General features: G+C 42.2%; 1 protein-coding gene and 1 long non-coding RNA gene across 2 annotated transcripts; both read left to right on the plus strand.

Moving 5' to 3' along the window:
- Window positions 1–1,279: 1,279 nt before the first annotated feature.
- LOC135439780 (uncharacterized) lies at window positions 1,280–9,370 on the plus strand. Its single transcript, XM_064698576.1, has 2 exons — window positions 1,280–1,832; window positions 9,216–9,370. Exons 1-2 carry the CDS (start codon window positions 1,280–1,282, stop codon window positions 9,368–9,370), a joined length of 708 nt encoding a protein of 235 aa, XP_064554646.1.
- A 1,666-nt stretch (window positions 9,371–11,036) lies between these two features.
- On the plus strand, window positions 11,037–12,242 carry LOC135439800 (uncharacterized). The gene is made up of 2 exons (XR_010438182.1): window positions 11,037–11,244; window positions 11,783–12,242. It is a non-coding gene; the product is annotated as an uncharacterized LOC135439800 (long non-coding RNA).
- Window positions 12,243–12,914: the final 672 nt, after the last annotated feature.

The raw sequence follows: 12,914 nt of genomic DNA on the forward strand, positions 1-12,914 counted from the left end.
GGTGCGAAAAAAGGATAGCTCCACGCGATTCTGCGTAGACTATCGGCGTCTTCATGACATTATCCTACTACCGTAAATTTATTCCGGACTCTGCCACGATAGCTTGGCCGTTGCATGAGCTCACTGAAGCCCAGCGTATTTTCGTTTGTTCTCCTGCCACCCAAGAAGCGTTCGACTCCCTCAAAGCAAACTTAATGGAGTCGCCCGTTCTCACCTTTCCGGACCCCAGCGGCCTTTTTATTTTAGATACCGACACATAAAATCATGGCGCTGGAGCCGTACTTTGTCAGATCCAGGGAGGGAAAGAACATGTTTTAGAATATTACAGTAAGACTTTCAGTTCCGCGGAACGAAACTATTGCGTCACCAGTAAAGAATTGCTGGCCGTAGTGCTGGCAACTAAACATTTCCATCACTACCTATTTGGACGAAGTTTTCTGCTCCGCACCGATCATGCATCGCTTAAGTGGCTTTACAATTTCCGGGAACCGGAAGGACAAATTGCGTTCTGGATAGAACGCCTGCAGCAATATGACATGGTTATCCAACATCGCAGTGGCAGACACCACGAGGCAGACAGCCTTTCTCGTCGGCCCTGTGGCGAGTGCCGCATAGCGAAAAAGCCGAGCAGAGAGACAATTAAAATGTCCTGTTCCTGCAAATTCAGTCAATCGACTATGCTAAGCGGCAAAACGAGGATCCGACTCTGACGATGGTTTTGTTTTGGCTGAGCAAAGGAGAGCGGCCGTCCAAAAGTGCCATTTTGGGCGAGAGCCTGGAAATTAAAACTTACTGGAATATGTTTGGAAACCTGTACTTAGACCAAGGCGTGCTGATGATCAAGAATAAGGAAGGCGACGCAGTGGCAATAGTGCCCGGCTGCCTTTCAGGAGGTGACTCCTTGGAGCGTACATAATTCTACCACAGGAGGCCACTTCGGTTCAGTAAAACGTAGGCCAAACTGAAGAAGCGCTGCTATTAGATTGGCGAGAGTGCGGACGTGGAAATCTGGTGCGCTCAGTGCCCAAAGTGTAATCGGTATATCGCAGCTGTCATGTGCTACTCTACCAAATAGCCGGAGTGCATCGCACTCCCTTATCAGACGGCAGAAACCGTCGCACGAGCACTTGTTCAGAAGGTATTTTGCCTCTATGGCGTCCCATTTATACTCCACTCGGATCAAGGCCGAAACTTCGGGTCGGAAGTTTTCCAACCCTGCCTTCGAATCCCTGACGTGGAAAAAACGCGCACAACGCCATTGCATCCCCTATCGGATGGGATGGTTGAACGTTTTAATCGGACACTTCTGGACTTCCTGGCCAAATTCGTCGCTGTCGACCAACGCGAATGGGACCAGCTGCTACCACTTGAGCTTTGGGCATACCGCTCTGCCCCTCACGAAACTACTGGATTTTCGCTCGCGCAACTGATGTTTGATCGCGAGCCTCGTCTGCCCTCGGAACTAATGTCCGGTCGTCCAACGCCCGACGCAGAAAACTCTCCCGCTTTCGTCAAGCAGTTACGGGAAAACCTTAGAAAAACTCATCAGTCCGCCCGCCAATATTTGCGAGTGGCCGCAGATGTCAACAAGGTGCAATACGATTTACGTTCCCACCTTACCGAGTTTGCACCCGGCGACTTCGCTTGGCTGTACTCTCCGATACACAGAGTCGGCCGATGCCCGAAATTACAGTCCAATTGGATTATACCGACGACCGTAGTACGCCGCCTCTCTGACTTTGTTTATAAAGTGCGCCTGCCTGGAATACGCCAGACGAGGACGGTTCTCATCAACCGGCTACCCGTGGCTACGCTAAAAAGAATCAAAGAAAGTAATACTACTAACCGTTTATATTGAAAACGGAACCTTCTGGTGCGATCTAACTACTATCAACAAATACTTATTTATATCAGGAGGGCTGTATTCTGCAAAGAATAACCTTGGTTACATGGAAGTTAATAACCTTTCGAATGAGACCCAGTGACATTAGAAACACAAGACACCATCTTTAGAAAAGATAATAGAAGAAATAAATTTACACCCAAGTTTACTAAACCCCAAGTCCTCCTAGACAACGGTATAAGACTTGTAACCACTAAGAACCAAAAAATACATAAATCAAAGATTAGAAAAATAATTAAAAAATAACCATACAAATGTTTTAACAGATTCTGCTATTCTAATGCACAAATGTTAAAAGTGCAACAATTAACGGAAAAAAACAAACTTGCTCAAATTAATCTAGGCAACGCCAAGGTTATAATATCATACAAACATCTTATTCATAAAATAGACCTAAAAGATTTTATAGACAATGTAAACAAATTCGATATAGCCCTACACAACCTTAATCATGCTAAATTTTCCGGCGAAATCGACGAAAGATCTAATGCAATAAGAGAAAATGAAGAAACAATTTTGAAAAACATAAATCAACAAAATATATTTGGCGAAGAAATAGCTTTAAGATTTAAAAACATAACCGAACATATTAACCAAGAGCAATAAGTTATAAACAATTTTATAAAAAATTATAAGAATAATATATATAAGACCCCAAACGAGTAACATAAAGAAATACGTTTGATACAATATATATCCAGAATTTACGTAAACATCGAAATTGTATATAATCATATTAATAATATCGCAAAAAGTATCTTGTTAACAAAATTTTTAATTTTCATTCAAAAAATAAATTTTAACAAAAGAAGCATTCGAAGTAATTAATAAGCTAATAACCGAACAAGACATTGTAGTAAAATCAGAAGAACATTTGTATAGATTACTAACACTATAAGCTTATAAACCGGATACAATTGTTATGTTTAATATTAAGATACCAATATTTGACAAACAGCAATACGAACTCTTACACTTTGCTCCATTACCCGTAAATGAATCAAAAATGTTAATTTTACCAAACTATGTTACCTATAACCAAGCTGGCCATTAAACCTACATCTGCGAAGTCAACGAATCTACAACCAACATGATCAACTATCAATGTCTAAAAGGCATACTCTCAGACCAAACAACAACGTGTGATCTCAAAGACATCGGCAACGAAGAAACCATCAGTGATGTGGAGCAAATGCACATTTTAATATTTCATGCGGTCAACACCACAATAACCTCATAATGCAGCAGACCTCAAACAATTAAGGGATCAGCGACTGTTACATATAAAGATTGTACGGTGAACATCAATGGCTTTATATACGACGACATAGAATTGAAATACGAAGAAACAAATGAACTGTCAATACAAGCATTTGAAGATTTGAAAATTAACAACACCATCGAAAACCTATTGAAAGTGCATCAATCAAACGGTCCCTACTACTGCTTCTACAGGGTAGGGCCTGAAGTACGCACACACACTGAGCCGCGGTGATCATGCACTTGACGGGCCGAGGCCTCGAACTACATACACCACCAGACAGCAAACTCGAAATACCTACTCTCGACATAGCCACGTGCCGCTAACACTATCGGGCAGCAGCCTCGCAACACACTATACTGGGCAGCAGCCTCGTACCACGTTCACTGAACTTCAAGTATGAGGAAGAGGGTTAGGTCGAACATCGGTAAGCCCCGATGTCAGAGAATAAGACTAACAGGAAATAAAATAAAAACTAGCAGACTTTCTTTTCTAACTTCAGCTTTATTCACTTGTATGGTTCCTACTATGCTTCCTAAACTCGGGCCCAGCCGCACTGTTCGGAGCCCTAGCGCTCCGCCTTAACTATTGATATAACTTATACAATGCTTATATACTATACAATGCTTATACCCTATAACTATAATTATGAACAGAGGGGTGGATACTTTAGTGGCGGCCACACACACCATAATAATAGGCGCAATATGGGTATGTAAACCAAGGAAAATTTCGTTTGTCCCAATGGATACTTCCTCAATCAACATCTCGGCCATACCATCCTTATGGCCCTCACTCCACACTAGGGGGGGGAGGAGTTACGAGATGGCACCCCCAGAACCCCCACGAGGCAAGCCAACATAACCAATCTTCACTGTGTGGGCGACTCTAGCCGAGACACCCTGTATTTTACTAAAAGGGCTCACACAACATTGTAGCACTATGTTGCTATAACAACACAAAAACGAAACATCAGCCATAGATGGGATGTTGATGTTGCGACACATATAGAAATGGGACACCATCGACGATCAGCTCGGCAGCTTGTAAATATTAAGATATATACATATTTCAGTTAATAAAGAGTTTCATTTGGTTTGAACTTCAACACAATGCGGTTGTTATCTTTTATTCGTATCACTGAATTCTTGACTTAATAATTATCTTGAACTGGAGGAACCTTCCAACACCAAAAGTAACCTTACAAGAAAGACGTCACTCTGGCACTCTGAAAATCTCACACGCCCATGACCTGGGATATAGTGAAATTCGATTCTTTGTAGGGTGTCGCCCTGTTGAATTTTTCTCCGAATTTGGGCAATGAAGCTATCCTGATGGGGTTTTGCTAGCAGTGCAACTCCGTTTGCTCTTCGAGAAGATGTCGACACGAGGAAGGCCCCAGGAGAGGGCATGGACAGGAGCTATCTCGAACGCTATAAGTTCCGCCGAGAGTGATGAGATACCCTTGTCTGGGTAGAAGCTTAATATCTGCCCTGTTGTAGCCTGTAGGAAAGCGCCGCTGATATGACGGCTATAAACGAAATCGTCTGTGGATCAGATTTCAAAACCTACAGAGGCCAGCTTTTCCTCTTTTTATACCATGAACCCATTGAAAATGGGTAAACAGGGTATAATGTATTTGTGCAAATGTGCAAAAGGCAAAAGGGTGCCCCAGGGTTTACGCCCCATAAAGTATATATATTCTTGATCAGCATCAACAACCGAGTCGATCTAGTCATTTCCGTCTGTCTGGCCGTCTGTCCGTCCATCCGTATGTATGAACGTAAGGATCTCAGAACCTATTACAGCTAAGACTTGAAATTTCAGCTGTAGGTTCTCCTAGTCCATGCACAGATCGAGTTTGTTTCCGATTTTCGAGAACTTTTCCCGTTTCCAATCGATGCAAATTGATATCAAAATCCTGTTTTTTGAATAATTTCGACCAATAATATGAGCTAGAGTCACCAAACTTGTAGCTTTTAGAATAGTATATATATATCAAGAATCTTTCATTTTATAGCTATCGCCACCTCCCCGCTACCACCACAAAGCCACAATTAATGCAATTGACAATCCAATTGAGAATACAAAAATATTCTCTATTCTATTATACAATAATGAAAATCGGTTAAGAAACACAAAAGTTATGTGCGCACGTGTTAGCATCAGCTAACATGTAACCACACACATTCATGCGCGTCTGTTTTGAATTCTATCAATAGCATTGCAATTGCGATTGTTATGGTTTCTGTGCTGCTATTTTAATTGGTTTTTAGAGTTAGACCCATTCCGGGGTCTTCCCCGAAGGTGGCACCGCCAAGCAATCTGAGAAAGGCGCGGGACCTGTTTGCTTATGATTGATGTCAAGGGGTTCTCTGCGCTTGCTGAAGTGAATGCCTTTAGATTAAAAGTCAGGTTCAGGAAATTTCATTTTTCTTTGAACACTCCTATCTTTTCTATTAAAATATTTTTGTCGACTTGAAGACTTGTATATTAAAGAGGGACGGACTTAGACAGCTGTCTTGGCACACCCCCCTATTTAATTCCATCCACGTATTTCCCTTGGCGACTTGAAAGTTGTTGGATATTAATTCCCCAATTTTGTTTATTAGGTTATTTATACATTGATCTGCGGATCTGTGTCTTCGGAAGGGGTACGATCTGGCTGGCAAAAGCCTATTGGCCGATTTGTGCGCGTCGAAATTACTTTTGATTGGACCCTCTATTGTCTTAAAAAGAGTGCTGAGCAGCGACTCAAATTATTCTCCAGCTTTCTCGGATTATTGGCCGCTGCCATGTTTTGTTCAGAAGTATAAAACTGTCGACCTTCTTTTGTGTCGACAGACTCTGAAGCATGCTGTAGGACAGCCCGTCTAGACCTCGTAAGGAATTAGGATTTCTTGATCCCAAAAAGGTCTCAGTCTTCTTGAAGGAAAGTCTTTTGGTAAAGTTGAATTTTTGCGTGCATGCATTTCTTAGCCGAAAGAGATTTTCCGCCTCTTTCGCCCACCATTTGTTGGGCACGTAACGGTTGCAGCTAGGGATTATGATTGAGTTTGCCCTGGGGATTCTATCGACATTTTGGATAAGCTCTTCTATAATTGTGGCGACATGGCGGTTTTTTTTTTGTTGGTGATTGAGCTGATCCCATTTAAGGAGATGACAATTGGGAAAATGTTGCAATTGAAGATTCTATATCTACAATGCTAAAGGTCAGGTCAACGGCCAAAAAATGCACAGGGATGTGGGAGAAGGTAGGTAAATCGTCATTCAAACAAATAAAGCCTTTCCCGAGTGCTGCCCATTCTAATATGTGCTCTTTGCTATCAATGCTATTACTTCCCATTGTTAAGGACATCGCGTTTAAATCCGCTTCTATAATACTAGGATTATTAAAGGAGGCGGCTACCAAGAACACTTTTTTGAACACTTCTTTGAAGTTTGCAACATTTGTGGCAGGTGCCGCGACAGGCTTAATATGTTTATATTGTTATTAAGGTTAACCCAAATTTCCGACAGAATTGCAATATCGACATTATCAATAATAAAATACATTTTAAGGAGCTGTTTATTGTTATTATGGTTCAGACTCTGAACATTTAGTTAGAGGATTGTCTTTACTGATTCCTGGTCGTTATTATTCGGTCCCGTTCGGTGTGCTGCGAGTTTCACACTGAGCTGATTAAGCTTTTCTTGTGCGCATTATTCTAATTGTGCTTGCCGTCCATCAAGGAATGCATTTGGAAATTATGAATGAATTTGGAATGAAATTATTTGGGTGATTTGCTGTCAAATCGGACCTCGATGAGCCACTAACTGGTGCGAAAGAAAAATTGCAATTGTCATATTTTCCTGGATATCATTCCCCCAACGGCTTGAAACCGGTGGGCTCATTTCTCATTATACACAAAGTAACCCACAACTAAGTACAACTTATTTAACAAGTAAGAGGCTCTTGTCGGGAGCTCCCGACTAGGGGATACCCGGAACCCTCTTCTTCCAACACCAACTGCAGTTCGCGCTACGCGCTCGTTTGCTTAAGTAGTAATAAAGAAAAATTAAAATAAAAATAAAATAGTTCCCTTGGCAGGGTTAGAACTCGCAACTAACCGCACCACTTGCCGCCGCCTCTACTCAAGATCCAAACCAATAATTGAGTATTAATGAGAAAAAAAAAACAATTAAAATAGCAGCACAGAAACAATAAAATCGCAATTGCAATGCTGTTGATAGAATTCAAAGCCGACGCGCATGAATGTGTGTGTGTACATGTATACAGAACTTCTTGGAATTTGCGCCAGCTCTTGCTAAAACGTGCGCACATTACTTTTGTGTTTCTTAACCGATCTTAATGAAATTTTCGATAGTACATCTTATTGTAGAATAGAATATAGAATATTTATGTATTCTCAAAAAGTCAATTGCATAAAAATTGTGACTTAAATTGATGGGCAATACAAGTTGGATAATTAACTTGATTTATAGCTTTGGGTGGTAGCGGGGAGGTGGCGATAGATATAAAATGAAAGATACTTGATATATATATATACAATTCTAGACGCTACGTGTCAAGTTTGGTGACTCTAGCTCATATTATTTGCCGAAATTACTCAAAAAATTGGATTTCATTATCGATTTTCATCGATTAATTGGAAACGGGGCTAGTTGTCGAATATAGGAAACAAACTCGATCTGCGCGGGCACTAAGAGGACCTACAGTCTGTAGCTCGTACAGGTCCTGCGATCCTTGCGTTCATACAAACGGAAAATCAGTAATACCGCAGTTATCCAAGTCCGAGGCTCTTTAGGAGCCTACTATGCCAATTGATAGCGACAAAAGCAGTAAGCAATGACTTTCCGTTCCATCAACACAGCACGGAAGTGATGTTGATGTCCTACATCACTTCCAAAAAAATGGCGCTCAGCGAACTAATTGCCGTGACTGACAGACTCAGTAAGTTCGAAGCAAGAATTAACTCGTCTCCGAATCTTGTAGTGTCGCTCTACACTCTTAAAGTCCACTTAAGCCAAGTCCGTGCCCTTTGGGGTAAGGTGCAAGATATGTAAGCCATGCAATCGAAATATGACCATTGTTATTTTATATAATACCACTTCTACTCTTAATGAGCAAAAAGAGAGCGCAACCGCCCTGACCGCGGCTTCTGCGCTAAGCCTACAGCCAAGAGGCTGCAGTCTCCCTCCCGTGGAGATAGACTTTTTTATGGGGAATATTTAAAATGGACCACTTTCCGAGACCTTTTCGTAGAAAGACCTACGGAGCACCATCCAAGGTTGCTTGACAGCGCTTGAGCACTCTCGCATAAGTACTGGGAACTGTCTTCTAGTTAACCTGTGCGCCTCTAATCTAGCCAAGCTTACACTTTCGCTGTGGGATTAGTTGTTGCACAACAAGGTTGTTCTCCCGATGTAGAACGACCATAATTCTTTCTTATTAGAACGCTATCGCACTCTAGAGGCGCTAAAAGGCTTGAAGCTCAGCACAAGTGCACAGGTCCACTCTAAACCCGCTTGAAAGGAGCCATCTAAAATAAAGATTAACTCCTTTGAAGCCAAGGCGAGCGTTGAGGCTCAATCTTGCCATCTTTGCCCAAAGGAGAACCATTCAGTGCGCTTGTGCCCAACTACATTAAACAGCAAATACTCTACCTGAACTGTTTCGCGAGAGGTCATCAATTAAAAGATTGCAAAAGCCAACATAATTGTTTCACGTGTTAGGGTCGCCACAACACACTCCTGCATCGTGGCAGCCCTTCTCCAGCTCCCGCTGCAACTCGCAATCCACTCCTGACAGGGACACAAGGATTTTGGTCAGCCCTAAATCACTTGTAGATGATCTTCTCACTAAGTTTCGGGAGGTATATGCCAACCAAAATGGCAAAATAGTCAGAGATAGGCAGATATATAGTATCGCTACCCTTCAAGAATCCAGATCACAAATACTTGGGACATTTGAGGTCCATCGCACTCGCTTTTTTCTCCTTTTTCTTTTGAGAAACGAAAGTCGTTTAATGAAAAACGTTTCTCTTAAAGAGCAGTACAACTCCGTGATCAAGGATTACCTGGACTTGAATCATATGAAACAAGTCCCTGCTAGTAACGACTCCAATAACTTGTATCTACCACCACAAAGATTCGAGTTGTGCTTAACGCCTGTCAGCTTTTCTGCTGGACCGAGTCAGTCATAGTGAAAGTGTCTCAGCAAGCCACCATGCAAATGGATGACTTTCGTGGCTAATAAAGTCGCAGAAATCGCACAATCCGCCACGTTTCACGTTCGCTTCGAATGCAACCCTTCTGGCTAGCAGAGGTGTTCCCTTATGTGACCTTGTGGCCAATGATCTTGGGTGGCATGGACCAGAATGGCTACAATTGCCACAATCTCAATGGCCAACTCCTATCGAATCAGTCCATGAAACTGATGTATAGGTACGTCCTGTGAAATGCAACCTAGCAAAGTTGCCTCCAAAATCTCATATCGTAGATCGCTTCTCCGAACTCGGCTAAGCTCTTAGAGTCATGGCTTATGTCTACCGTTTCATAAAGCGCCGTCAGAAACCCGATATTCAATTTCCAAAGATCATCAGCAGTATTGAGCTATCCGAAGCTCAAGAGCGGCTCAACGCATTGAGTACCCCATGGAGTATCAGTTTTTGCTCGACAAGCAACTTAAACCAAGTTCAAGTACCATCATTTTTCTCAATCCGTTCATTGATCACAATTGAGTCATGAGAGCATGTAAGTGCATTTGAGCCTTTGCGCTATGACGCAAGACATCCAATCCTCCTTCCTTATGAAAGCACTCTCACATGCTTCCTCCTTCGGTTCCCCCATCGAATCTCCCTCCATAGTGGAAACCAGATAATGATTCGCATGATCCGGTGGAAGTTATGGATTCCATAACTCAGGAATCAAGTTAGCGCCACGATAAATTCCTGTCGATTATGTGTAGGCTATCGCAAGAAGTTGCAAACCCAACTCATAGGTGATTTGCCGAACTATCCACGTTCTCCCGTCTGTTCACGCATACAGGCGTCGATTTCGCTGGGTCGTTTTATCAAAAACTACACAGGTTGTGAATGCCTCATAGCCAGCAAGCTTTGCTGTTGCCACCGCCAAAGCCCGGCTGCAACAGCGGCGTAGGCAGCAATTCCGCTAATGATTTGGAATTGAGTGCTCCCCGCTTCACCTCCAGCCCGGGCTTCCCAACGGGCGAACTCACCGCCGCCTTTCCCTGCATGCAATGCTCCGCGACCTTCCCCATCCACGAGCAGTTCGAACAACGTCAGCTGCACTCACCCCCGGTTCCTTAAAGCATGCAGAATGTGACACAGGTGAGTTGCTATCTCTATTTTTATCATTTACATAATTATTTTATTGGCTGGCTTTACTTGTTATTGTACTATGACAGTTTTGAGACGCTTCAGCGAATTTAAAGACTACACTCAAACTACCGCAAAAGGAGTGGATAACTAAAATTTAAGACTTAACGGCCAAAGCCAGGTACTTTCTACTGAGATACACATATAAACATACATCATAAGCTGCGTCGTGAATCAGCAGACTCTTCAAAGTGACTGATCACATATTTCTTTTACTAGTTGCAGTTGTTGTGGCCGAGTGCAGGGTTACAATTCATGTTGCACGAGTCAGCGTAACCAGTGCAAGTTACTCATGCGTCTGATCTATGTCCCCCACCACCACCCCCTCAACACCATCAACACACACAGCGCCTGTTTCAGTTGATCATTGAGGTTCAAGAGGTTTTATTTTCATGGGATTAAAAAATTTGTTTTCATTTTCTATGCTTATAACAACGTAGGCGTTTACTAAAACCCCACATACCTAGACACTCACAAACGAAAAACCAAATGACGCGCCACACAACAAAAACGAAAAGAAGCAGTAGAAGTAAAAAAATTGGGCAGCAAAAAGCATTATCAAGGGAGCATTGGCTAAGAAGAAACCGAGTGAGATACAAGTACAATAAAGTGAGATAGCACACTTTGTGGCGGCCTATCATAAGGTCTATTTATTATATAAAGTCTACATGGCCTGTCAGGTATGTGTGTGTGCGTGTGTGCGGCTGTCAGTCCCACACTTGTAACTCACAATTGTGCAGCTGTTGTTCTGCGTTCGTCTTGGCCTGGCCGAGTGATATGGCATTAAAATAAATGTTGCTACAGGCAGGCCCTGATAAGACGTGCCAACACTTACACGCTTACGGCCTACCCACTACTCTTCACAATAATACAAAATACACATTCAAACACACGCACTGGTCTGCCTTAAACGGCGTCTTTGTATGCTTCAGCACACTGGCCGTGCATTTAGACGCCAGCTCGGACTTGACGACCGAAGAATTCCTTGCCGCTTTTGCTTGCTTGCTTTTATCTCGACGGGGATGCTCCCAACAAATAAACTCCGACAACGGCAAAACGTTCGTTGGAGACTCGAAAGCCTTAGCGCGTCATATGCTATTGCTTTTCATTAGGGTATTTTTTCACCCTTGCTGCTTATTATTCTAACATGTTATTGCTTAGAGTAGGTCACTCTTATATTCTTAAGCGCCCACATGTGCGTTATTTATTTTTATGTAGCTACCTGCAGTTTGGTACAATATGTACCCGATGCCGGGTCTGCCGAGGAGTGCACGCACTGCGGAAATGCCAACGCTTCCTGACCCTGAGCCCTAAGAAGCGCCTCCGGGCAGTACTCATCAACAAGAACTGCCCTAACTGCCTGGCCCACGAGCACACATCACGCTCCTGTGGTAAGGATCACCACAGCTTGCTCCATATTAAAGGAGAGGAGACGAAGTGAAAAGTACACCCAAGGCCCCGCATACCAAGGCGCAGAAGGCGAAAACTGGAACTCGCGCCTCTTGGCGCACCCTTTCCGCTGTACCCACATTAGGAAACGCAAAGTCCAAAGAGTCGCATCGATGTATCTTTGTCAACGGCTGTCGGGCTTTCCGTCTTTCGCATCGGTTCAGAAGGGGCTTGTACTGTAGTTGTAGTTTTTGACTTCACTTGAATTAAATGTGTATTCGACATCCAACGCACTGTGCTTATATTTTGTTAAGCTATATATTTACTTTCTAACTTATGCGCAGTATCGTTCTTTAGTTGTACTAAGTTTCCTGTCTCTAGTTCTATATCATTTAATTTTTTACCATATTTTATCTTTCGCTTTTCTTTTTCTAAATCTACTAAAGTTTTTGCTCTTTAATAAGCTATTTATTATCTAAACTTAAACTCTTTTTCATAATCATCTATGTTATATATATGGTCTATTTTAGTTATATTATTAAATTCTATGAACTGTCTTCGTCATCTACCATAAATAAGATCGTATGGACAGTATTCATGTACTGTCGATGGTGTAGTGTTGAAACAATAGGTGAAATAGTTCAATCAAATGTCCCAATCGTCATTAAAAGTTCGATGACTTCTTTCATCTGTTCTAAATGTCTGGGGATGATGTGCTGTGCAGTGTATATTTCTTATATTCATATACTTGCACAAGTCATTTATGAGTAAATTTTTGTATTCAGTAACCATGACCGATATGAACGTCCTCATTGGACCGTACGTCAGTACAAAAGATCCTAATATTACCTTGGCTACTGTGTTTGCACTCTTATCAGTTACTGATATTGTATCTAGATATTTTGTGAGTTCGCATATTAGAGTTTTTTTTTTTTTGTTACCTACCTAATATGGCAGCTTA

The sequence above is a fragment of the Drosophila montana genome, unplaced genomic scaffold (assembly GCF_035044405.1).
Source record: "Drosophila montana isolate Dmon_TW-CO22-7 unplaced genomic scaffold, ASM3504440v1 contig_1583_1, whole genome shotgun sequence".
Taxonomy (NCBI): domain Eukaryota; kingdom Metazoa; phylum Arthropoda; class Insecta; order Diptera; family Drosophilidae; genus Drosophila; species Drosophila montana.

Bases quoted from the DNA above. Each gene is read 5' to 3' on its own strand.
- LOC135439780 (XM_064698576.1), top strand. From the start codon at position 1,280: ATGGTTGAACGTTTTAATCGGACACTTCTGGACTTCCTGGCCAAATTC. The intron at 1,833-9,215 runs GTAATACTACTA...TTTCTCTTAAAG, and splicing joins GCTAAAAAGAATCAAAGAAA to AGCAGTACAACTCCGTGATC.